The sequence below is a fragment of the Poecilia reticulata genome, chromosome 8 (genome assembly GCF_904066995.2).
Source record: "Poecilia reticulata chromosome 8, P_reticulata-male-v2, whole genome shotgun sequence".
NCBI classification, from domain to species: domain Eukaryota; kingdom Metazoa; phylum Chordata; class Actinopteri; order Cyprinodontiformes; family Poeciliidae; genus Poecilia; species Poecilia reticulata.
This window is the reverse complement of record NC_088837.1, coordinates 23,774,186-23,800,207: the sequence shown is the minus strand read 5'-3', so window position 1 is coordinate 23,800,207 and position 26,022 is coordinate 23,774,186. Positions and strand designations below refer to the sequence as shown.

General features: G+C 37.5%; 2 protein-coding genes and 1 long non-coding RNA gene across 4 annotated transcripts; 2 read left to right on the top strand and 1 right to left on the bottom strand.

The window, feature by feature from the left end:
* Positions 1 to 453: 453 nt before the first annotated feature.
* On the bottom strand, positions 454 to 13,768 carry tbc1d17 (TBC1 domain family, member 17). The gene is made up of 17 exons (XM_008416414.3): positions 13,611 to 13,768; positions 11,981 to 12,076; positions 11,829 to 11,906; positions 11,638 to 11,749; positions 10,841 to 11,024; positions 9,486 to 9,600; positions 9,241 to 9,408; positions 8,511 to 8,636; positions 8,332 to 8,435; positions 7,767 to 7,861; positions 7,569 to 7,685; positions 6,749 to 6,849; positions 6,463 to 6,562; positions 3,691 to 3,788; positions 2,613 to 2,729; positions 1,622 to 1,708; positions 454 to 1,048 (listed from the first exon to the last, which is right to left on the bottom strand). The coding sequence occupies exons 1-17, from the start codon at positions 13,635 to 13,637 to the stop codon at positions 896 to 898; spliced, it is 1,878 nt and encodes a 625-aa protein (XP_008414636.2). The 5' UTR covers positions 13,638 to 13,768; the 3' UTR covers positions 454 to 895.
* On the top strand, positions 4,416 to 6,586 carry LOC145552623 (uncharacterized). Its single transcript, XR_014088747.1, has 2 exons — positions 4,416 to 4,507; positions 6,396 to 6,586. It is a non-coding gene; the product is annotated as an uncharacterized LOC145552623 (long non-coding RNA).
* akt1s1 (AKT1 substrate 1 (proline-rich)) lies at positions 9,538 to 25,321 on the top strand. 2 transcript variants are annotated; one of them, XM_008416417.2, is made up of 6 exons: positions 9,538 to 9,649; positions 16,790 to 17,459; positions 18,481 to 18,745; positions 19,773 to 19,856; positions 19,937 to 20,118; positions 22,719 to 25,321. In XM_008416417.2, exons 2-6 carry the CDS (start codon positions 17,067 to 17,069, stop codon positions 22,854 to 22,856), a joined length of 1,062 nt encoding a protein of 353 aa, XP_008414639.1. In that variant the 5' UTR covers positions 9,538 to 9,649; positions 16,790 to 17,066; the 3' UTR covers positions 22,857 to 25,321. The 2 variants fall into 2 exon arrangements, with proteins under 2 accessions (XP_008414639.1, XP_008414637.1); XM_008416415.3 differs by lacking the exon at positions 9,538 to 9,649 and adding an exon at positions 15,146 to 15,292.
* Positions 25,322 to 26,022: the final 701 nt, after the last annotated feature.

The window sequence follows — 26,022 nt, the reverse complement described above, 5'->3', positions numbered from 1 at the left end:
TCACCATACTGGACCGTTGGGCATTTTGGAATGTTTTACATCATTAAACAAGATTTTAAGTCAGACAAAGAGCCTAAGAAAATACAAAACAGTCTCTAAATGTTAACATTTGTTAAGAAATAACTTGCACTCCTGTTCTCTTTCTCTGGAGTATTGTTTAATTGAGCTGCATTGGACGTTTTGGAGCAGAACAAGCCTATTTACAGCTTTTCAACTAGATTTAAGTCCATACTTTGACTAGGTCTTTGCAAACATTCATTTTATTGCTTTCAGCCACTCAGGAAAATAACCTGCTGGCTTACTTTTGATCAGTTTCCTGCTGCATAAACTACCATATTTGCCTGCTAGTTTAATTTATAGCATTATATGTTCTTGTTTTTTTTAGGGAGGATTTCCTGAATTAGATTTTCACAAAGATAAGAATACACACGTAAAAACCTTTGCTTGCCTCAGTATGATTTAAACATTTATTTCATAATGCAATAATTACTTGTTACAGAAAGTTTTAAAATGAAACTATGCAGAGTGAAAACTGTAAGGCATGCAAGAAACTTTGCATAGGTCCAGAATGGCAACATGTAGCGCTAACACAGGGCCGCCAGTTGGTTACCGTTCTTCTTCTGAGCTTTTCAGATACAATGGGGAAAATAAAGCAAAAACTTTCACTTAAAGGAAATTAACAAACGGAAACAGTTCAATAATAATGAGTAACAGAGCAGCATCAAATGGGAAAAAAGAAAAACAAGGGACAGAAAAAAAGACAAAAAAAAACTAAACACTGCATGTATGGGTAGAACGGTCACACAGCGCCCCCTGCCTCTTAAAAGACATAACAGTCTTTATATTCGTTAATGTTCGCTTCATGGATAAATATCTTGAGCAGCTGAGGTGAGGTTTAAGGGCAGGAGGGAACGTGGGACGAAGCAGCGCCTCCCTCTGCCCGACCCAGGAGGCGCTCGGTCTCGCTGCTCTGGGAGTCGGGGCTTTCCTCCGCCGGGCTGGGCGGGCCGCAGAGACCCAACACCTGCTTCACCTGACGGGGAAGATCCTGGAGAGGACAGTTAATGCTAAATCAACTGCTGCATAAATAAAACTGATCAAATACTGTGTGGCTCTGGAGTATTAGGGCCAGACAAATAAAAAATGTAAACATGAGAATGAAGTAATAATATAACAATAAAATCATAATACGCAGATAAAGTAGTAATATAACGAGAATAAATTAATAAAATTGACAGAATATAGTCATAATAATACAAAAAAGTTGTAACAACACAGGAATAAAGTAAAAATATTACCAAAATAGTCATATTACCAGAATAAGTTTGTAATAATATGAGAATAAAGTTCTAATATTACCAGAATTTTATTTTACAATGAGAAACAAAAAACTAAGACAGTTAAAATGTTTACCTGATTCTCAACAGTTTGAGAAATCTGAAAAGTGTGGTGTGTATTTATTCTCAGCCTCTCTGAGACACTACCTCTTAGTTGACTTCACTAATTTGGTTGCAGTGAATTTTATTTACATGTTTTAGCATAAAACTCCACATATTATAGTACCGATAAAAAGAGCAGCACTAACTGTTTACTGGATGACACCCGGTGCAGTTTTACTCACTTTGCAGCCAACAAGCTGCCGGTAGATGACCTCCGCCTCCAGCAAGACGCTCTGCAGGTCCAGCTTCATCGTCAGCTCGTTAATATGCTGCAAACCAGTCAGGACAAAGAAATCAAATTCAAGCACTTTTCAAGCATTTCAAAGACAAGTTTTCAAACTTTTTCAGCATCACCTTGGAGGGAAAACCCCTAGAAAAGAACTTAAGAAGGTAGTTTTAATTCACTAATATATATATGAAACTGGAAATTGCTAAAAAAAAAAATCCAAAGTTTTGAGATTAACCTCAAATGATCCAGAAAAAATTTGAGCATTCCTGAATTTCAAAAGTCTAAATTTGAAACTTTTTAAAATAAAATTTCTGGAGATTTTTCAACCAAATTTTCAACTTTTAGAGCCCAGAAATTTCCTTGCTTTTCTCTTGAAAATGTGTCAGATCAATCTCAAAATTTCTGATATTTTTTTATTGGAAATTTTCTCCTTTTTTTTTTAAAATCAACAAAGGCCCAAATACACTGTCGTATTAAACAAAATATACAAACAAACAATCCAAACAAATTGTGTTAAAATAAAGGACCTTTCTGCTCACATTAAATGACTAAACACAAAATATAAAGGAAGTCCAAAAAAAATCTCCAAAAAAATATTCTGGCTACGTTTTTGAATTTAGCCAATATAAATCATTTTGGTGATCCCAACTAACCTGAAACAAGAAAAGTTTATTATGATTTAACTTCAGACACTGAGATTTTGTAAAAATCTTTTTATCGGATGTATGAAAATATCTGGTTTCAACTGTAAATAACGTTTTCCAAATTTAGGCTATTAGATTACACTTTATTACAAAATTGTGCAGTTTGAATATCAAACACTTTCACAGACTTTATGCAGAAATCAAAAATCTAATTGAATCCAAGGATTTTCCAGGCTTTCCAGCACCGGTACCCTGGAACATGTAACTAGCATTTAAATATTAGTGATGGCGACGGCTGACCTTGAGGATGGTGTTGAAGTCGTGGTCGGAGCCGATCAGCTCCCCTCGCTGCGACTCCAGGATGGAGCAGGCGATCAGCAGGTGGAAGTTGTCACACGGGAGTCGAGTCCAGAGGACCTGGAGGAAAAAACATGCAAACAGGAAGCAGTTTTAGCTTCTAACTTTGATTGGCTGTACAGCTCAAAGGTTCAGTTTTTAAAAATTTGTAGTGTCACGCTGATGTTCTTTTAAAATTGTTTTATTCACAGTTTATCTGTAGTTGATTATTTTTTTTAGCAGTTATGAGGCAAGGTGGGAAAGCTAACTTAAACTGCTGCTGCGGAAGATACTCAAGTAGTTGCTAGGTTACCAAAGAATGAATGAGTTGCTAGGTAACCGAAGAGTGAGTGAGTTAGTCAATTCCACCAATCTTGCTTGCCTTCCTGTCAGCTAAAGCTATTCCTCTGCTGACATCCCCCAGAATGCTTTGCAGTTCTGGATCAGACTTCAGTAAAATTATTGCTTATTCTATTATTGATACTGATCATGTGTCTATTGTGATAGACATTGTTATTGATTTATTGTCTAGTCTTAAGTTTTTGCATTAAAAAAACAACAACATTGCTTTGAGCTAAACCAAGGGTGTTCAAACTTCAAAGTGGGATCCGGGGGCCATTTGTGGCCTTTTGATTGATATTGTATGGTCCCCCAAACACAATTCAAAAACAAATTAAATGAATGAGGACAAAACTACTATTTTTAAATTACAATCTACTTACAGAAATTTTAGATGCAACACAAAGTGATCATATTTTTCAAGCTTTTATTACTTTATTTGTTTAATTAAAATAGTTCATGCTTAGTTTATTGTTAAGAATTCACATTTTTGATGAATTTAGTTCTTAAAAATCTGATTTCTTTAGCTTGTGAGTGCTTGTGAGTTGATGACTTTTACACCCTGATTTAAACTAAGAAAAAGCTGATGCAAGATTTTAATTAAATGAAAAATTAAGCTAATTTTCCTTTTGCTCCCACTTCACACAATAAATCAGGCTACTATGAGAAAAATGATAACATTTGGTTACAATCTGACACTCACCTCCCACAATGTGAGGATGTCTTCAAAGGAAAACTCCCTCTTGAACCAGATGAGCAGCCAGCGGAAACAGAAACAAAGCGAGCCGCTGTCCTGTGAATCTGAGCGACAAAAATAAGATGTTCAAAAATCAAAACATGTTCAAAGTTTTCATAAATAATTTAAAAAACACTAACTTCATTTCTGTCTCTTTTTGGAAACTGCATGTCACTGAAGTCAAAGCAAACAAAATACTGCCCTGCCTTTAACCATATTTTTATATTAATTGATGCTCTAATCATTATTAATTTTCAATGATTAATCAAACATCTAATAATCAACTACTACATGAGTCGCCAACGGGCCAATTCTAAAAATAGAGCACAGCAGCGCGACTTACTACTGAACAGTATCTATTTTTTATTTTTAGCTATTCTTTTTCAAATCACCTTCGAGTAGGCGTAAATTTGAAATTTACTATACATTTTTTATATTGAATATTAGACTACTTTTTTTTTTTTAAACCGTTGGCCTCCACCTACGGTTGCCGTGGAGACCGGCTAGCGCTAGCTGGTCTCCACGGTAACGAACCGTTGGTGGAGACTAGCTAGCAGGCTGAGTGAAGGTAAAGATTATTTGCTCTCGAAAACATGGCAGAGAAAAGAAAGAAAACATCTAATTTTCACAATTAATACGAGGAAGAATTTTTTTAATCACTGTGAAATTTTCCTGCGCGTGTCTCATTTGCGTGGCGACGGCAAAGCGACGAAATGTCGTGTCACAAATCAGCTACCATGCTAACTACCCACCGGGCAGCGCAAAACGAGCCCGGAAGTGAAAGGTAGGTTTGAGCAAGTCTGTTTTTTTTATTCTTCTGAGTTCAGTAAGTGTTTAAGTAAAAATCTGAAAGTTGATTGTATGCAATGTTATTGATTATATTTGCAAAAATGGTAAAAATGATCATTTGCAAACTTAAATACTTGCAGAGATTGATATGAAATGTTGGATATTAATATTGATCTGTTTCCTAAATTGTTCAATGATTGTTAAAATTTATTGTGATGAATAGTTAACATGACCTATGTTTTTGCACAGATGAATACCATTAATCAGTAATAATATATGATTAAAAGTAAAGTGAACATATTTGTTATTTCATACATGTGTCATCAACTGCTAGGCTTTTGCATTAATTGGTACCTAAGGAGTGGCTCTAAGTTTCAAAAAGATTAGTGATCCCTGCTGTAATGGAACCAATCATAGAAAACATGGTATAAATTAGTTTTAGGGTTTTCTAACAAAATTCTTTAAAGAAATAATTCACAATTAATGCCTGTTACCAATATATGTAACAAAAGTAGGTTTTTATCTTTTCCCCATTGAATTTCCACAACAGAATGAAGTATGAGTAATATTTTTTTACTCCATTATGTTTAAATTATCTACCTGTATAACTCTAAATGTCAACACTCCACGAAGTCAATGTATTTGTCTTCTTTTTGTAAAAGTTGAAGTAAAATAGTTCTTTAAATATGACAACAAATTCCCTAAAATAGATATTACCAATGCTTGAGTTAGCTTTGAGTTACCAAAGCTCAACATTTGGGGCTCTAGGTAAGTTTTATTAACTCAACTGAAGGTAAAAACGGTTCTTTGGGTTGTAAAGGTTGGAGACCACTGGTTTGATAGTATTGTTTAGAGGTGTGCCGATCGATCGGCTACCGATCATAATCGGCCGATTTCCGTGAAAAAGTGTATGATCGGTGATCACGGTCTCTTGTTGCAGATACCGATCACCTGCATCTCATTTTCCCTCACTGCAGTAAAAAAGACATATGGAGGATCCGATAGCAGGTAAAGCAGCGCACAGCTACAAACACTCACCCGGATTAGCATGACGGTCAGAAAGCTAAACAAATAACTTGCAAAATTATTTAAGTCTTCGAGCTGCGATGTAAGACGCTGGTTCTGCTCTCACTGTTGAACCGCTGCTACGCTACAGGTAGTAATATTTCACAGACGGAGCGCCGCTTCTGCTCCACCTGGTAGTGACTCTCACACCGAACCTCTGCTTAAAGCTGCAGCATCTAACTTAAAAAAAAATACATTTTACATACGTATTAAAACTTTTGCTGTCCTAACATGAAACAGATCATTTCTAAAAAATAATCGATCTCCTCCCTGCTCTGCATAATTACTCCGCTCAGTCAGAAACAGCCACTCAGAACTAGCAGTAATCAGCTAGCCGCCATGCTAACAGGAAGTTTTCATTCAGTAACTCAGGATTGTTTATTGTAATGGATCCTGTATTTGCCTTTGAATGTCAAGTTTTATACTTGAATTTTTTTGGCAATGTTGAGAGGTTTTATTTTGGCTCTTTGCATTATTTAGCCTCTTCAGAGCCTTCATATGTTATCAGTCTGTTAAAGATAGTATTATTGATAGCAGTACAATTTGCAGAATGCCTGTTTTTTTCTTGGAAAAAGTTATTAAAAACAAGTTTTTGTCTAAATTAAGGTGAATTCATGGTTACTTTTTCCACATAATGTAATCGGTAGTGCTTTTGATTAAAAAAATAATAATTATGTGATCGGTATCGGTGATCAGCCCTCATGGGTGATCGGAATCGGTATCGGAAGGAAAAAACCTGATCGGCACATCTCTAGTATTGTTTGCTTTCTTCCTTTTTTTTTGACCTACTTTCCCCCAAATATTAGCATTTTCCCCAGGACTGACCGGGGCTCATTGCGCTACCAGGCTGCCCAGTTTCACTGGGAGAACGGCACCAGAACTAACCCAGGAAGTCGCACAGCTCTGGGTCCAGAGCCTTCAGAAGGATGCTAAGCTGAAGGAGCTGCTGCTTCATGGCCTCCTGCGACTCCTCAAAGTTTTGGTGCTGCAAAAACACAACGAGCAAAAAGATACAAGAATGTTCTTTCCAAACACACGACAAACTCAACAACAGCATGGAAGGCGTAATGGAAGCCTCTTGGTAGAAAATGTCAATAAAATCAAAGGAATATTTCAAATTAAAAACATTTTGTGGTAAAATTGAGAAGAAAAGGGAAAGTTTTCAACTGACCAACAGGTCCATGAAGCCCGTCAGGCACCAGAAGGACTCCACCTCGTTCTGGGTGACAAACAGGATCGGAGAGAGGAGGTCGCTCATCCCCTGGACATAACCTGGATCGTGAACAAATGTCACAGTCAACAATAATAACTAAAACATTTCTGAGGAAACTTAAAAGGGTCCCAGCAAAGTCTGCGTATCAGTTGAACCCCAATCAGGCGTTCTGGTGCTGAAGATTAGCAACGATGCCAACGTTAGCTAAAAGGTTGCCAGCAGGTAAAGCATGTTGAAATAAGACAAAACTAACTGACAAGTAACTTTTCAGCAAAATATAAGAGCTTGTTTTAAGCCGATAATTCCTTAATATCGATTTAAAAATTGCTAGTTCCACTGGCAAATTATTTCACTAATAAAACATTTTTCCAGTTTTACAAGTGAAATAATTTGCCAGTGGAACTAGCACTTTTGATCAATATTAAGGAATTATCGGCTTAAAACAAGTTTTGACATCTTATCTAGCCATAAGTTACTTGTAGGTTAGTTTTGTCTTATTTCAGGTGCACTAAGATATTTGCACTACAAACTATCTAAAAAACACTTTGTAAGATTTTATGTTTTTGCAGTGTCAGGGGATTGGAAAAAATTCTGCAGAGTTGCAGTGATTGGTCAGAAAAATGGTTGCAATGTTGCAACATCACAACTTCCTGGCGTAACTACACAGCATCAAATGGAATAGTTGTTGCATCACCAAAATTTCTTCCATTTTGGTCAGAATGAAAGAATTTTTTCCCTCAGACGGTAAAATGCGATCCGTTCTTTCATAAAAACACACCGAGATCGAAGTTGTACATGCAGTACGTCATCAGAACGTCGTGGAGCAGAGTCAGGCCCGGGTTGTCGTTGCCGGAGAAGAATGTGTTGTTCCTGTCCGTCCTGTTGACGTCCCGCTCTGTGGATGGCAGCAGCACAAAGCATCAGGAATCTGCTGCAGGGCTCACAACAAAACGGAGATGTTCTGTTATTTGGCGACCTATCAGGCTCCTGTAGCCTCTGAGGAGGGAGTTCCTCATCTCCTGCTCTTCACTCACGGACTTCCACTGCACCTTCATCCGGAAGTATTCGTCCCTGCAAACGAGACGAAAGACGTCTTCGTCAACAGTCTGAAACGATTAATCGTCATAGACCTAGAACTGCAGCCAACAATTATTTTAAAGGTTAATGGAATATTTTCTATTACTAAATTGGTTGACAGTTATTTCAATAATAGATTAATCATGATTAATGAATCGTTTCATTATACTTGATGATTAATCGGATAATAAAATGGCACATTTGCATTCATTTCACTCCAGCCTTTTTTATGCAATATAAATAAAACAAAAATGCAAATAAAGTATTGTTTAGCTTCACTAAAGGAATGCTGTCATTGCATTTTAAGCAATAAAATGTTCTTTTTTTTATTTAAGAAAGGAATTTAATTGTTTATGTACGTCTTTTAGTATTACATAAGGCTTAAATGAACAATCTGCAGAATGTCCCCATTTTATTTATTCGATTGATCATCAGAATAATTGATTAATCATCAGAGTACTGACGTTTTGAATCGAAGAATTTCCTCCCTTTCCTTTGAGGTGCTCTTCCACGGATAGAAACCAAGGAGGAACTTCCACACTTCTTTCCTGAGGTTCGGAGTGATGCCCTGCAAAGTTTAGGAACATTTAGCTCCAGTAATGTTCCAAATTAACGCCGTTTTTGACTCTTTGTCCCAACGTACCCCTCTGAACACCAGGTCTTTGACTTTCTCTGGGTCTTTCACGCGGCCTTCAGAGTCCAGGAACTCGTCCCACTGGCCCAGAGCTTGTCCTCGAGTAACTTCTGGCCTGGGACCGAGCTCCACGCCCTGCAGCCACAAACACCAGCAGCTCAGACCTGTTCACGACTCTGCGCCGCAAAAAACACAGAATCTACCAAGTATTTTGTTTTGCAAATATCTTAGTACACTTACTATACTAATAGGGTAAAGTCATAAAATTATGAGAATAAAATAAGAGAATAAGACATAGGACTTTGAGAGTAAAGTTGAAGTAATATGCTAATAAAGTCAGAATATGTTGAGAAAAAGTCAGAAAATTTTGAGAAAAAAAGTCATAATATTACCAAAATAAAGTAAAAACAAATAATAATGACATGAGAATAAAGTCAGTATCAATTTTAAGGAAATTGATTTTCCTTAAAAAAAAATTCTTAAAATTGGCAGTTTATTTGACTTTTGTTTTTATCCCCATGTTATAAGTGAATTAATATAGTAGTGTAACTTTTTCATTAATTTAAGGGAAATACTGACTTAGATTAAGCTCCTGTATCTTGCTGAAAACTTACCTCCAAGTTAATTCTGTCTTATTTCAAGTGTACTGAGATATTTACACTAGAAGCTAAACCAAAAATACTTTCTAAGATTTTGTCTTTTTGCATTGAGCCATGTTGCTTTTGCGTCTTTTTCTTACACAGGTGATGAGCTCGAACCCGGGCTCGTCATCGGGCTGTGACGGCAGACCCGGATCCTGAGCGCCCCGCGTCACAGCGGCCTCTGGTGGCCGGAGGGCGGCGCGGAAGAAGTTGGTGACCTTGGAGAATCCCCCAAACGTAGTGGCGTACGGGTCGTGGATGAACCTCTGCTCGAGTTGGAGAAACAAAACGTTATTGAAAAATACAAAACGTTTGGGACGTTGGGAGGTGATCCTGGAAGTACCGTGACGATATCGGAGCCATCATCCAGGATGTGCAGTTTGTCGAAAGATGGACCGAAATCAGCTGAAGACGAGTCGCGTGGGTAGACGAGGAAGAGGCGTCCATCAACAGGCGACCTGATGATGAAACATAAATCGTCGATATTACAAACCATCATGGCAGAAGGTACGACCACTGCTCTCTGGTTTGCCTCTTATTAGGGGGGTGCACTGATTTATCAGCCCCAAAGTCCTTAGCTTTGGGAGACGGTGATTGGCCGATACTTGCATGTGAAGCTGATCTTATCTAGCACAACAAAAGTCTAAACATCAACCACTGTCCTCCTTTGCTCTCCTCTGAGAAAAGTTTGACTGACAGACCGGATCACCAGGTCATGTCTGCATGTTTACAGTTATCAATAATAACCAACTCAGTGACTTTCTATATTTAGAGACGTTTCAGACAAAAAAAACCATAGCGCTGCAGTGTGACAACACAGTTCTTCTTTTGAGCATGCAGAAGTGTAATTAAGGTCAAATATAATTAGTGATATAAACCGACAACACACAACGATGCAAAACATCTCCAAACAAACAGAAAGAGGAACTAAAGTCAATATCCTACTGGGGGGACCCAGAACTCTGCGTAATGATAACAGGCGGAGCAAAAAGGTCCGATGGCGTGATAAGGGCATTGCAGATAGAAAAGAAAAAAGAAAGAGTAAACTTCCACCAAAAAAAGTCAGAGAGATTTTTATATTCATCTCAGAAAACTTCTAGAGAAAAAAGGGAAATTTCAAAGTTTAAAAAGTCAAAAATTTGCTAGAAAAAAACTAAGAAATTTTGAGATAAATCTCAGAAATTATATAGAAAAAGGATAGAAGTTTCTGGTTTAAAAAAGTTGAAAATTTGCTAGAAAAACTATTAAATTAATCATAGAAATTACTTGAAAAAATAGGACATCTATGACTCTAAAATGTCAAAAATTTGCTAGAAGAACTCAGAAATCTTGAGATGAAGCTAAGAAATTTTCCAAAACAGAAAATTTTCTAGTTTGAAAAGTCAAAAAATTTCTGAATTTTTTTTTAAAGAAATACTGAATTTAATCTCAGAAATTTTCTAGAAAAAACGTGAAAATTTTCACTTAATCAAAAATCAAAAAAGTTTGGTCACATTCAAAAGTGGCAAAGTCAAAAGGTTTAACATTTTCACTTTCAAAACTCTGAAATTTTGAAGTATTTTTTCTCAAAGATTTCTGAAATTATTCTGTGTAAATGTGCTCCTTTTTTTTCCATCTACCATAAAAGCGGTTGTTTGACAGCAGGCTGCTGATGATCATGGTGCCGGTGATTTTTTAAACTGTGCTGGCCACACTCACTGGTCCAGGACGATGTAACGGTGGAGAGCCCGCAGAAGTTCCCTGGTTCCACCTCTGTGGAAGTGCAGAGGGGGGAGCGGGTGTCCTCCTCTGCTGGTCAGCACCATGAAGTTCCGACCCAAAGAGAAGCGGGCCCTCCGGAGGGAGTACAGCTCCGACAGAGGCAGGGAGAACGCCCACTGACCTGTGGGATAAAAGCAAAATTCAGAAACATTTCATTGGTCCCAAAGGGAAATTAAATGTTGTTGTAACTCATTAATTTAGATTCTTGAAAGAGCTATTGAAGATCATGATGGCTATCGACAGGAAAAATCTTCTGCAGCAGTCTGTACTGCACTGGATCTGAAGAAACCTCTGACTGAAGATGCTCTGCCTTCCTAAGACAGTCCGATGAAGAGGATGGTCATGTGGTCCATAATTTCCTTGATCCTTTGAAGAATCCTTCTTTGCATTATCATCTCCAGAGGTGCCATAGTCGTCCCCAGAACAGAACCAGAACAAAACCAGAACCTGCCTTCTTTATCAGGCTGCTGAGCCTCTTTAGGTCTCTGCCTCTGATGCTGCTGCCCCAACAGATGACGGCAGAAGAGATGGCGCTCTCGACAGACTTATAGAAGATATGCAGCGTCTTGATGCAAACCCTGAAGGATCTTAGCTTCTTAAAAACCCAGGTTTTAAGAAAATGGCTGCTTATCAATTAATCATTCTTCGATCAATAACACCAATCAGATTTAGATTAATCCATTAATCTATAGCTTGCATCTGTAGCTATGACTGTAGGAAGCAGGAAGTAAAACCTGAGTCTTTCATGGGGGCGTGCTCGCGATCTTTCTTCACGGTGCTGATCACCGCCCAGTCAGGCTCATACCCAGGGTCAAAGTTCATGTCCTCCTCACCTCCCTCGCCTTCCTGATTAGGAACAGACAAATCAATGAGAATCAGAACAAGTCCAAACATTTCTGAGGTTTTTCGCAGGCAGTCAGCTGACCTTTTTGCTGTAGAGGACTGCAGGTGCGCTGCGACCCTCGTCCTCCAGGGGGCTCCACTCTAAAGCAGGCTGTCCGGCCTGCAGAACATAAAACCATCAGTTCACCCTGCGCTTTACTGGATCCTCGTTCATCTCTCAGCAGATCTGCCTACCCGTTCCACAATGCGAATAAATCCTGGTATGCTGGTTTCCTGGACGCTCCTCTTGGCGTTTGTGTGGAGGTACACGCCCTCTTTCTCAAATATCAGCTGAGAAGAAAAGAAATCCTCGGTTAAACTTCTACAGTGAGCCAACGGTGACACTGACTGTACAAAAGTGTGGAAATAAATTGGTTTTAAACTATCTAATATGGTGAAAATGCATGAGATTAAACAAAGTCTAATACAACCTTTGTGTTTTTGACCAAAACGGAGAAATTACTTAATTATTCCAAGTGACACAGCTGGGAAACAATTAACTAATCACAGACGATAATTACAGCAGGATGGGTTCATCTTCCTTTTTCCAAAGCCCACCAACACATTATTGTTGACAATTATCATTAATTTTAAAACCTTTCCATCTTTAATGCACCATAACTGAACTTTTGACAAAATGTGTTCATTTTACACCTTTCTTATCTGTACTTTAGCTTCCTGTATACTTTACTCTGCCACTTTCTTTGCCTTTTGTCTTATAACTCATACTATATAAATACGCTTTGATAGCAAATCTTTTGAGCCAAAAAATATTTAAAAACCCAAAGTAAACCGATGCAATCTTAAAGCACAATTGGTGTCACCTTTGAGTTCATGCCTTCCATGAATCACAATGAGTCAAATTAACTTTAAATAATGTGTTTATGCTGGATTTTTGTGATTGCTTGTTTGTATCCATTAGCTCTAGCTAATGGACTAAAGAGTAGTAGTCCTTTTGGATTACAATACAAAAAGGTGAAAAAAAAAACAAAACAATGGAAAGAACTGGCAGCATCATACAGTGGGGTCACTTTTTCAGATTGACAAAGGATTTTAATTTGAAATTTAAGAGCCTTAGAAGACGTTTGTAAGGAAATTTTGTAATCAAAGCTGATACAAGAAGCCTGATGAATAAAATTTAACTGAGTGACATTTATCTTTTATATTTAGTGGCAATTAACACCAAATGTCACTATAAGGTATTTTACTAGAAAAAACAGTTAAATGTGTAGAAATGTGATATAAATTAATTGTTTTAAGGTTAAAATTACTGCACCTTTTATATTTTTATTTATTTTTTACGAAGTTGTTTTCGTGTTTGGTGGATAAATTACAGAGAATGTGGGTAACATTTTTTTTATCATGCTCAGTCTTTACAGTACAAAAACCTGAGATTTCTACATGATTAAACAACTTTAGCTTTCAACATCTTAACGTCCGAACCAAAAATCTTTAATCTAGATACTTTTAGGACATGAGAACAATGCATATGGAAATGAGAAAGGTATGTCACATGATTACGGTGACTCATCTGTCAGATCAAAATCCCAACACGTTCAAGAAAAACTTGCTCAGATTTGACCCAACTTTCTACACAGCACGCTTTACCATCAACAAGATGAATCACAGCGCTATGGTGGACCTACGGGACAGGTTTCCATTTTTTATTTAAAGCCCATTGTCAAAGATGAAGCAGATGCTGCCCTGGATTACTGCGTTACCAAGCTGCTGTGCTAACCTTGAACCTCAACAGCAGCTTTGTGTTAGCAAGACAAATTAGTTAGAGAAACTATTAAAATCAGACATTAAAGAAAAACAAAAATACCTTGTAATCTTCCACGTTTTCCCCCATTTTCTCGCCTGAGTCGCTGCTTCGCTTCTTCCAAAACAAACGTGACGTCACACTTCCTGTTCATGGAACGTCCCGTCCACCGAGCGGCGGTCATGTGACACGAGAGCCAATCAGAATGCACTTATACCTACACTTGTTAAAGGCCCACAATATTATAATACATAACCACGCAGAGACACGCACTTTTAGAAGGTTTTACGTTCATATTTAAACAGAATATAGAGAATTTCATGTCAGATTACAACTTTGTTTAAGTTCTACACGGTGATCACCAGCAAACCTTTTATTGTTATTTTTTTAAATTATTGTTAATATTATTAAGGCTGATTTGTTACCTCTTTTACTATATTGCAACTACTCAATACACAATAAATACAATTAAAATATAGGTATAAATAAACTAAATACAATTCTAAGTGATACTGGCGGTAAAACTAATTCTTTAATTGTATTCCGTCATATCTTTAACCCTCATTATGTGATTTTATCTTATACATTTATACACTTTGAATTACTGTTTACATTGATATGTACATTTATTTTTATTATGATCAAGGAACACTTGTGTAATTTTTTGAATTTATTTTATATTTTTAGTTTAGTAAGTTATTGTGTTCAGATAAATCCCTCGATCTTGCCATGACATTTGTTGCTATGTGTCTGGAGTGCGCATGTCTGTGTTTTAAAACCATAAACGAAAAGAGAGGTTGCTGCTCGTGCACAAGCAAATAGCGAAAACGTGCTCGTTCACAACCACTTGTCACGTCGGTAAACAGGTGACGTAAGAGCTTTGTCAAGTCAGAAACAAACCAGGAAAAGACAGGAAGTTCTTCTGATGTGTCAGTTACAATTTATTTTTAATGTCGGTTGAGTTAATATGGTTTGGACAGGAAAAAATTACGTATTGGTCCTTTGTTATACTTTATTATTATTATTATTATTATTATTATTATTATTATTATTATTATTATTATTATTATTATTATTATTATTATTATTATTATTATTATTGTTGTTGTTCCATATATTTTTTTAAATTAAAAACCAATTTTTCATTGCTGTTATGAAATATTCTAACTTTCAGTTTTAATTTTCTGTAAGCCAGAGCTGTCGCAATTAAAAGAAATAAGCAATTTGAATTTATCACTGTGTACAATTAAACCTTGTAATATAGGAGCATCTCTTTTTAAATTTAAATTTACTTAAATTCACTTTCTCGACTATGTGCTTATTTGTTTAAATTAACCTGCAAATTGGGCAAGTCTGTCTCGTGGAATTGGAACTCCATAATTAAATTGAATGGAAATAATTTAAGAGACTTAGCTTGCAATTACTGTTTATAAAACATTTTGATAATTATTGTCTTATAATTACGAAACCTTTTTAAAAATAATTTTTTCCAAATAAAATTAGAAAGATAAAATAAATTAAATGGTCTATTATTATTATTATTATTATTATTATTATTAGCAAATCTGCTTTTATTTTGAAATCGATAACCGGATATTGCAGCATCACCAGCTCCTAGCTTTCCTCCGCTGGTATCGAGGCTAGCTGAGGGAGAGAAACCGTGGGAGAAGGGTAGAAAGCGTGGGGTAAAAACATTCATTAAACTCGGTTAACACCTGGCAGCGGCGAAGAAAGAAACTGAACAGGTAAGTGGATGTGTTCCTCCTACTTTCCACCTCATTGCTGCCGAGTCAGGTCTGCTCTTAAAGCCTGAAAAAGGAGGAGAGATGCGGATTCAGCAGCAGCAGGAGGAGGCTGGCTGCACACAGCATTGGACTGAATAACAAGATAAACAACAACAGCTGCTGCAGCAGTCGCAGCCGTAACGATAAGCGCAAAGCGTGCAGTTTTACCGGAGTTAACGTTGTCCGTGGGAAGGAGGCTCTGCTGGCAGGCGCTACAGTTAGCATTGCTAAGTGAAGGTGGAGGACGCTGCAGCAGTTGCAGCAACACACTGGTGTCTGCAGCTTTAACTGTACATGTCTGAGTTCCGATCCATGGTTATAGTTTACACAACAGAAGCAAACACTGAATGGTTTATACGTCACAACTTAAACGATCAAAAAGCTGAAACTTGAGTCTCTTCTCCTCGTATCGCAAAAATAGTAAATAAGGACTCAGATACATAAACTAGCTTATGACTTTAATGTGGCAGAATATTACACCACCATTGACATGATTTGTCCATGTCTTCTTGGATTTGCGCGTATTAATCGAGATTAATCGATTATTGACGTAATTGGAGATGCAAAAACGGACTTGATGTTGGAAAAAACATATTCAGAGCAGTAAATAAGGCAAAGCTGTACAAAATATGTGCGGTATGTATTTAATATCAAAACACTGTCTGTACATGTTTTAGCCAAAACTCCTCAAATGGCATTGTTTTTGCTTCACCTGTTCGAATAAGCTAGAGAAGTACTCTATTATTGCATTTTATGCTATAAAATATTTATTTTCTTATTGAAGAAGGAATTTGATTATTTCTCTATTAACATCTTTTAATGTATTTCTAATATTGTATAAAAAATCCTTAAGTAGTTTAATGAACAATGTGTCAGCTTCTGTTAAATTAATTGTCAAAATAATCATTTACTAAAATAATCATTATTCCGAAAGCCTGGCCTTCTGTCTAGCGAAGAATGAATCTACAGCTAAAAGAGAATCTTCCTAACATCAAAATGTGAAAAGCTAAATCCTTTCTGCTTGATACGTTACTACAGTGAAAGGCTGATCTGTTGAATTATTTTTTAAATTAAGGCATTAATAATTTGACAGAAAGAGACAATAGATTTTTTTTCCACACAATTTGAACCGGATGAAGCTTGAATAATGCCACTTGAGTTTTGTGTTGGACATTGCTAAAATGTTTTTTTTTTATCTTAAATGCAAAATTCAGGTTCTTTTTGAACAGTTCTGACTTAACTACTCTAAATATGTTGTTCCTCAGAAAATTGCCTTTTTTGAAGCCTCTAAACTCCAGTTCATGATTGTTTGCTAAATTTGTTGCCAGTTATTTGAATAATCGATTAATCACAATTAATCTGATTAATCATTTTAGCCAGAGTTTAAATAAATCATAATAATTCCAAAATTAATGGGTGAAACTTGTGTCTAAATATTTTCTCTCTCTTTTTTTCCAGGCATCACCTCCATCTCTCCCTTGGCTCTCATCACCTCCCAGCTACCATATCTTTAAGTCACCGTGTGCCTCCATACCCGATTAGTTAACATTTTTACCTTCAGCCAAGCAGAAACACCAGCAAAGAAGCTTTAAGTAAAATCAGACAGCAACCAAAGTCAGTATTTCATTCAGTTTGGCACCTCAGATCATTTCTAATTAGTTTAAAATCCAAAGTTCCTGGTTGTTTTTCAGTGTTAGTCAGTTATTTTGTCAGGCCATTCTCTAAAATCACCATTATGGCCTCAGTAACCCACTCCTCTGAGCCGGAGATCCCAGACAACCACAAAGAGAGCTGGTTGGCTCTACTCTCCGCTGCGGAAGCCTATTGCCAAAAGTCCGGCTGCGACCTGGCCATCCTCACGGCCTGCAAGAAGTTCCGGTTGATTGCCGGTGAAGGTGAAGTCGGGAAGAAGCGGGAAAGCGGCGCCGGCTTTCCGAAGGAATGCGAGTTCTCCTACAGCGTGTGGGGTCAGGGCTTCCTGGCCGAGTCGACGCGCCGCTACGTGGACGACATCGGCGTGCTGCACGCCACGTCCATGCTGACGGCCCAGAAGCACACGCGGCAAAGCGCAGGAGAGCAAGGAGGCAAGCTGCTGGTTGATTTGACCTCTGACACCGGATACAGAGGGGTAAGTAGTAGGGGTACAAGTAAATAATCGACTGACAAATTAATATTGGTTAATGGTTTATTAGTTTAAAATTAGTTCCAGTCTATTAGCTAGTGACGTCTTTTAGTGTTGTAGTTTGACCGCCATCCAGCAGAGGGCGGCGCTGGTTATCTTTAAGCAGATAGTAGTTGATACATAAACAAAGATGGCGGCAATATTCCAGAACAGTCCAAACAGAGTCTGGTTTGTGATGAAAAATGTCCTTTATGCGACGCTTTGCTAGCTTACTTCTCTAGCATCGGATTTTTATTAACTTATTTATTTTTAGTTTCACAAGAGTGTTGTTGCTCCCCAGGGTTTCAGAAGCCTTTTGATGTAGTTGCACTTTGAAGCAATAACGGTTAGCCGGTTCGACATTAGCGACGTATCTTGAGAATTTGAGAACATTTGCTCTTTATTTACCAAATTTATGAGGGTGAACGAAATATTTCAACCGTCTGAAATAATCTGTTCCCCCTCAGTAACTAATTATTCTTTCAAAAGCTCCATAATATATTTATTTCTCTCATCATGAACAACAAAGATTGTTGTCATAGTTACGGGGGTTAACGCAGAAAAATAGTAAGATGATGGAAAAAAACACATGGCGCCAATATTCAAGATTGACTTTTGGTGAGTTAAAGCGCCTAATGGAGCGAAATAAAAACATTCCTATGTAGGAAAACCATAGACGGTTTTCATGTTTTATTCTTTTATTTTTCTATTCAGCAACTTAAGAGGTTCCTGTTTATTTTATAAATATATCTAAGTGTATTACTGTGAGAAAATAACAATTTTATGTTTATTCAGTCAGTTTTTAATACAGCTGATTTATTTTTAATTCAGCATATTATGAAAATAAAATGTAGCCCTTTGTGTTATGGAAAGATACTCGTCCCTCTTGATACACGAGAAGAGTCATTAATTGTAATCCTAGTAAATAGGAAGATGTTCCACATTTTTATTCAAAGTTCCCGTATAAAACGTGTTTGAATCTCTGCAGAGCTTCACAGGCGACGGCGTAGTGGGCGGAGTCAGCCCCAACAACAGACTGTACTCCCAGAGCTACCCGTCCATCTACAGCCCGGACGGCTCCAGCCAGCAGGGCGGCGGGCAGAACGGCAACCGGGAGCGGGAGCGGAGCGCCACAGAGGTGGAGCGAGAGAGACAGAGAGCCGGCATCGTAGACCTGGAGGAGGAAGGAGAAGAGGCGGAGGAAGAGGAGGAAGACATGGACGAGAGGCGACCATACGGGAATGAAAGTGCAGGTGAGCAGATTGTTTTAGTTGAGTCCTGTGAGAAAGGAAATGTTCCTTCTTTCAGGAGGAATGAAGAAAACAAAAATTTTACTTTCTCAGTAGATTTGAATATTAAACTCGAGGTTATGATTAGAGCGTGCAGACGGTCACTCTGCCAGGAGGGAAGGTCACCGGAAAATGTTAGAGCGAAAAAGTATTTAGTAAAAAGTTTCCTCTTGTACTGAGTAACTGATCAAATTATCAATCACTTAATATTTTAAAATTACATCATCAGACGGACCAAAATATGAAGTTAAGTGGAGATTTTGGTATTTTAAAACTGAAAATGAAAATAATTTGTGTATAAAAAATAAAATCAGACAAAAAGATTTTTTTCTAAATCAGTTTCTTTAAATAAGAAACTGATGAAACGTTATAAAAAGCTGCAGGTGTGTGAATGTGTCTGGTGAATTTTAGTTAAAACATGTTTGTTTTTCATTCAGTGGGTAGAAAATACAGAAATTTTACTCAAAGTAGAGAAACCTCAAAATAAAGTTACTCAAGTAAAAGTAAAATGTACAGTGTAGTATAAATAATAATTATTTTTTTTATGTTTCAAGTAAATGTAATTGACTAAATGTAACTAGTTACTGTGACCAGCAAGTTAAGCCATGAAAAACTTAATGTTGAGGAATCTGGGTAGACATAGAACTCCATCCAAACATATTTATGGAAAGTTGAGTGGAAGGATAAAGTGTGTTGGGGGAATAAAAAGGCAAAACGGGGTCATTTGAAAAGTTTTATCACTTATGTAACATTAAGGCCTTAAAATGTCCTAAACGCAGCTCTTGTGTCTCTAAACTCTCGGCAGTGAGTGAAAAAGGAACAAAAGTCTAAAGTTTGAAAGAAAATCTGTTAAAACGACTTTAAAAGGTAGAAAAACTGGGCGTGAAATATTAAAAAGTCAGAATTTTATTGGATACTTTTTATAGTTTACCCTAAATATGTTTTTGTTGGTTGCTTCTCTAATTTTTTAAAATTTGTAATGGGTTTCCAGGCGTTTTCTCCATGGACGAGGACTCTATTTCTCGTGACTGTGAGCCGTTCTTTGAGTCCGACGGGGAGGAGGAAAGCACAGACGGTAAGAGACTCATCGCCCAGCTCGTCTTCATCAGGTACGTGTTCGATTCAAGCGTTGCTTCTTCGTCCTGTCTGCGCCAGGCTCGCTGAGCGAGGACGCCCCGCCGCCGCCGGCGCGCGGCGGCCTGGCCGTGGGGCAGCACGCCTTCTCGTCGCGCCACGCCCACCCCACGGCGCTGGCGCGCTCGCTGCCCGTGTCCGTCCCCGTGTGGGGCTGCAAGAGCAGCAGAGCCGCTCCGGGAGACGGCAACAGCGGAGAGCGGGTGAGCCGTCAGAAAACTTTTAAAACTTTTCACTGGTTTAACATTTTCAACTTTAGGCTTTTATGAACCCGAGCTGCTCTGTGCAGCTTCTGAGGTTCTGGATAAAATCACAATAATCCGCTGCTAAACAAAAACGAGGCTAAATTAATGACGTTACGTCTGTGATACTAGAGTAGAATAGAGAAACTAGTTACGTTTACTTAAGTAACGTTTTGAAAAAGAAAAGTACTTTTAGGTGTATTTGTACTACGCTGTACTTTTTACTTTTACTTGAGTAAAATTTCTGGATTTTCTTCCCACTGAATAAAAACATGTTTTAACCAAAAACCCACCAGACAGACTCACACCTGCAGTTTATGTTAAAGTTTAATTTGTTTTTTATTGAAAAATTCTGATTTGGGACATTTTTTCTTTTGCCTGATTTTATTATTGTTATAAGAATTATTGTAATTTGTTCCTTAAAATACCAAAATTTCCTCTTAACTTTGTATTTTGGTCCGTCTGATGATGTAATCTTTAAATATTTAATGATTGATCATTACTCAGTACTTCAGTAGATTTTTTTACCAAATACTTTTTACTTTTATTTGCGTATTTATGTATAAGTCTAACTTAATTTTATGTACATTTTGATGGACACAGACTTCAGTCGATCTGTTGAAGAGCTTAGACTCAAAATCAATTCAATTTTGAGGAAAAGTGACACATTTTAAAGCATTTCATGGACGCAGTGCAGCTCTTGCTTGACTCGTGGTGGAGGAATAAAGAAGAAGTCCAACTGGCGTTACGACCCAAGTTGTAGCTTTTGTTTAGAAGCAGTAAGGCTCTAAAATAACTGAAAATCTGAGGAAAAATGTGGTGAAAATGTAAGTTTTTAATGTTTCTAACGACTCAGGCCTCAGTCATAGTTTTGCAGAGGAGGAATAAATGAGAGAGCTGAGTGTTGTGCAGCTGCAACAACAGCGATTACACTCTAAAACAAGCTAAAATCCCTCCAAAATGAGAGGAAAAGTAACAAGTTCTGACGTGTCTTAACGACCCGGTTTTTCCTCAGGAAGGAGAAATAAAGCAAAAGTCTGAGCAGAGTTATGACTCGGTGTTTTCTGTCGTAACTTTTGTTTCGTTTGCAGCGATTATTCTCTGAAACTGAAAATGAATTGTTGTCATGGGGCCACATAAAATCAGACCATGGGCTGTAAACGGCCCGCAGGCCCCACTTTGAACACCTTTCATATGTAATGAGCCTCTCACTGTTAGATCTTCTGTTTTCTTTAGCTGTAGCAGAATAATGTTTTTAAAGGCGATGCCTCTAAAGACAAAGACACCATTCAGCTGCAAGCATCCACTGCTGCTGCTCATGTGACCGCAAAAGGTCAAAAGGTCAACCCACATTTGGTAACGGAAACATGAAGCTCATTTCTGCTGCTTTAACATCCATCGGTTTAGGGTAATGATTAATCTATTGATACTTCTGAGGATTATTTCTCATCGATTTGTTTTTAAAAAATGGCACATTCTGCAGAATTTTCATTCAAACCAAATAAAGAATTTAATTGCTCTGAATATTAAATTGTTTTGAGCCTCTATACTCTGCTTAGCGATTAATCAGTTACTGTATTAGTTTACAGTAATTTCTGTAATTGCTTAATCTGGTTAATTAATTAGTCGTTTGATTATTTTGATGCTTAATTGGATAAAAATTCAGCACATTCTGCATATTTTTTATGCAATATTAGAATATATAAGAATTCACATAAACATTTCAGTTCCTTTTTTCAATAAGAAACATTTTATTGCCTCATTTGCAACAATTGATCATCTGTAGCATCAATAGTTCAAATAAACAAACTTAAATGTCTTCAGTTATGATTCAATTCCTGCTCTGAGAATGTTGCTCTTTCCGCAAATGACCTTTTTTTTGAGTCTGTTTGCTCCAGTAATGACTAATCGACTATTAAAATAGTTTGTGATTATTTCAATAATCGAATAATCGCATTTAATTGTTTAATTATTTTGCAGATTAGCCCATTAATCATTAAAAAAATCGTAAAGTTCTACATATTTTGCTTTTTAGCCTGTTTTTGCAATATTGGAAATAAATTATAAATGCAAATGATTCCTTTAACAAAAAAAAATTACATTCTATGCATTTTAAATTAGTTGGCGATTATTTCAGTAATTAATCTGATTAATGGTTTCATTATTTTTGATGATTAATTGATTAATCAGATGAAAAATCTAAATATATTACATATTTGAGTCCGTATACTCTGTAATGATTAATCGATTGCTGTATTTGTCGACGATTATTTCGATAATTGATTAAACACGATTAATCCAATTAATCATTTTGTTATTTTTAGGTTAATAAAATTGGCACATTCTGCCTATTTTTTATTTTAACCTGAGAAATACATAAAAATGCAAATAAACAATTAAATTCCTTTTTTTTTCCATTAATAAAATTAACATTTTGTCACCAATTGAGCATTTTTAAAATTTAAACTTAATGGCTGCTCTAACATGTTCTTTTTTTTGAGTGTAGACTCCAGTTACTGATTAATCAGTTACTGAATTAATTGATTAATCGTGTGTTCCAGGCGGGCTGCGCCGACCTGGAGCACATCGCCGCCAGCATGAAGGCCCTGCTGGTCCCCGGCGCCACCGACGGGACGGAGATGTTCGGCGCTCTGCCGCGGCCGCGACTCAACACGGGCGACTTCTCGCTCAAACACTGAGAGACGGCGAGCGGGAAAAAACATGGCGGAGAGGAGAACAAGAAAAGCCTGGAATGTGTGAATCAGTGTCAAAGCTCGAATCTGTTTATCGTTTCACTCACTAAAAAGAAATTAACTGCTTTACAGGGTCGTGAAGAAATGTTACGAACACTAACGGCATCTTCAACACTATTTCTCCCCAACGACGTCTCACAGAGCGGCGCCCCGTTAGTTCGGACCGGACCGAGCAGCGCCGCGGTTCGGACCGGACCGAGGCGGCGCTGCGTTCAGACCAGTTCTGACCGGACCGGGCGGCGCCGCGTTAGTTCGGACCGGGCCGAGGCGGCGCTGCGGTTCGGACTGGGCTGAGGCGGCGCTGCGTTCGGATCAGTTCTGACCGGACCGAGCGGCGCCGCGTTAGTTCGGACCGGGCCGAGGCGGCGCTGCGGTTCGGACCGGGCTGAGACGGCGCTGCGTTCGGTCCAGTTCTGACCGGACTGAGCGGCGGCGCTGCATTCGGACCGGGCGGCGCCGCTAGTTCAGTTCTGTCCGGGCCGAGCGGCGCCGAGTTCCGGCCGAGCGGCTCAGACGGGAGGAGCTGATTGGTCCGGTGACGTCAGAGATCTTTGCTAGTCAGCAGACACGTGTTGGTTTAAGTAGCAACAGGTGGGAAATCTTCATGTAAACATAAAAAATGTTTTAGAGGCGAAGTCCTGCTCGTGTTCGACTTCTTATCACTTCGGGATCAGGGCTGGGCGATGAATCGATTTTATCAGTCGAATTTCTGGCTTTACAAGATTTAATCTGGATTTTTCAGATTTTCTTTTCCACCATTGCGTTCATTGGGTTTCCATAGTTACGAGTGATGTCAGCACACACGAGGCCGCCATCTTGTGTTTTACAGCTTCTATTCATTTGGATTTTGAATATTAGACCCAAGCTACGATTTAATTTTTTTCTTTCTTTTAAATTATGAGAATATAGTCATAATGTTTAAGAATAGAGTCGGATAAAATAGCAATTTTATGAAAATTGCGACACAAAAAGTAACAAAATTAAAATGAGGAGTGCTGAGCAGATGCGTAAATAATTCAATTTTAACACATCATTTAAATTGTCATCAGTATCGGGACTTTTAAATGACGCAAACGACTATTTGGAAATAAGAATCACACTAACCGAGTTACTCACATTACATCTTAACCCTAACAGCTTTTTTCTTAATGAAACAACTTTTTCTCGTAATTTTAAAACGTCGTTCTGGTAAAATTGAGTTTTTATTCTGCTAACATTATGATTTTATTCTCATAATTAAGCAAAAACATTCTCATAGTCTGGTCCTGATGATCCGTAACAACTCGGAAGGAATCAGAAAAATAAAATCCACTTATTTTGGAAAAGAAATCAACAAAATGTTTTATTTTTAGTATTTACCGCCCAGCCCTGCTCAGGATTATCCACATCAGCGCCTTCTGACTCCCAGATTTGCTGTGTAATAATCCAAAGTGATGCTTCGTCTCTTAGATTTACCTCAAACGGATCAGTTAGTGGTGAAGATCAGGGGAGTTTTGCCTCCAACACTAAAACTTCACTCAGAAATTAGAAGTTGCTGCTTTTGCGTTCACATGCGTGCTAACACATTAGGTAACTGCTAAGCTTTAGCCACGTGCTGTGATGGGTTTCTGAACACTAAGCGAGTATTTTGGTGGTTTTCTCAGTATTTTTCAACCCTGGTTGATTCAAATGATCTAAAAAAGGTGGAAGAGCTGCTTCTGATTCTGCAGAAACTTAAATTTTAGATCGGTTTTCTAATGTCGGTACAATCAGGGTGCAATCTGGAATGTTTTTGCAAGAAGAAGAATGCAGCCAAGCGTGCAGCTTTAAGGTTTTCTGCCTAATAAACCTAAAAAAAAATCAGGTCTGTTCTAACATTTCTCTCACAATGACCTTAAAGTCCAGGCTTATGCAACCCATAAACTTTAATTTCACCTCAAATTAAAAGTTTTTCTCCTAATTTCAACATGTAGTTTTGAAGAAATGGGAACTGTATGTTGTAATAAAAGTTTGGTTAATTTGTTGTTTGACAAAATACGGAGACTAACTGGCTCACCGTCATCGGTTATGTAACAGAGTAAAAAAACAAAACGGATTTTAACACGAAGCTTGTTGCTTTTTTTGTAAATGTGAGCAGAGGACACCAGCACCTTCTCATTACATGCCTATTTTTTTATTTCACCAATGAATGACTGATTGATGGGATGATTGTAAATCGACTTCACGTTCCAGGGGGATGGTAATGATTTGTTTCTTGTTCCCCATTTGCTCTGGATGTGTTGTTAAAATGCCTGAATGGAAGAGAAAGTGACTTTGTTTGCGAGAGAAAGGAAGAGAGATGTGCTAAAAAGTTAACATCTCGGATATTTCAAACATAAATGTTCCGTTAAATCCTTTTATGTTTCAAATAAAGGAGCAACACCAAGAATAAATGGCTCTGGGTGTTATTTTTTAATGGCCACTAGAGGGCGGTAATGCAGCATAAGAAAGAAAAATCAACAAGTGTCTGAAGTTTACTCAAGCATGAATATCATATTTATACACATAAATATCACTAATTACACCCAGACTGATGTTCTCAAGCCTTTATTTGTGTTACTTATGATTTTTCACTTGTAGCCAAACATAGTTGGCAAATAGATTAATTTCTGTAACTTTTTGGAAAAATATGTTTTTAGGAATAGTTTAGTTTTGCTTCACTTTTTAACATTTTGAAGAATTGCTACTCTCATTTGAGTCAAATTTCTAGTTACCCACTGCGAGTAACTTCTCACAATGAAGAGAAACACACCAGAAACACACATTGTGTTACAGTGGGACATCTTGTTTGTACACATTTAGACGTGAATATACAGTAAACATTATATTCTTCCTGTTTGCAGGAAGTTCTTTAGCATGTTCTAATATACACCAACATATTGGTTTCAAAGGTTTCATGAAAAAATGTAGTAATTTTCAAAATGTTAGTCTTTAAAATACTAGAATTTGTACATTTTTAAACCAAATTTGATCAGTTATTCATCACTTGGGTAGTCTACCAATAAAATGGCATATTATGGCCATCTTGGAAAAAATCAATTTCTGCCAAAAGACAAAATTTTGAGAAATCTAAAAAAAAAAAGTTTCAAAAGAA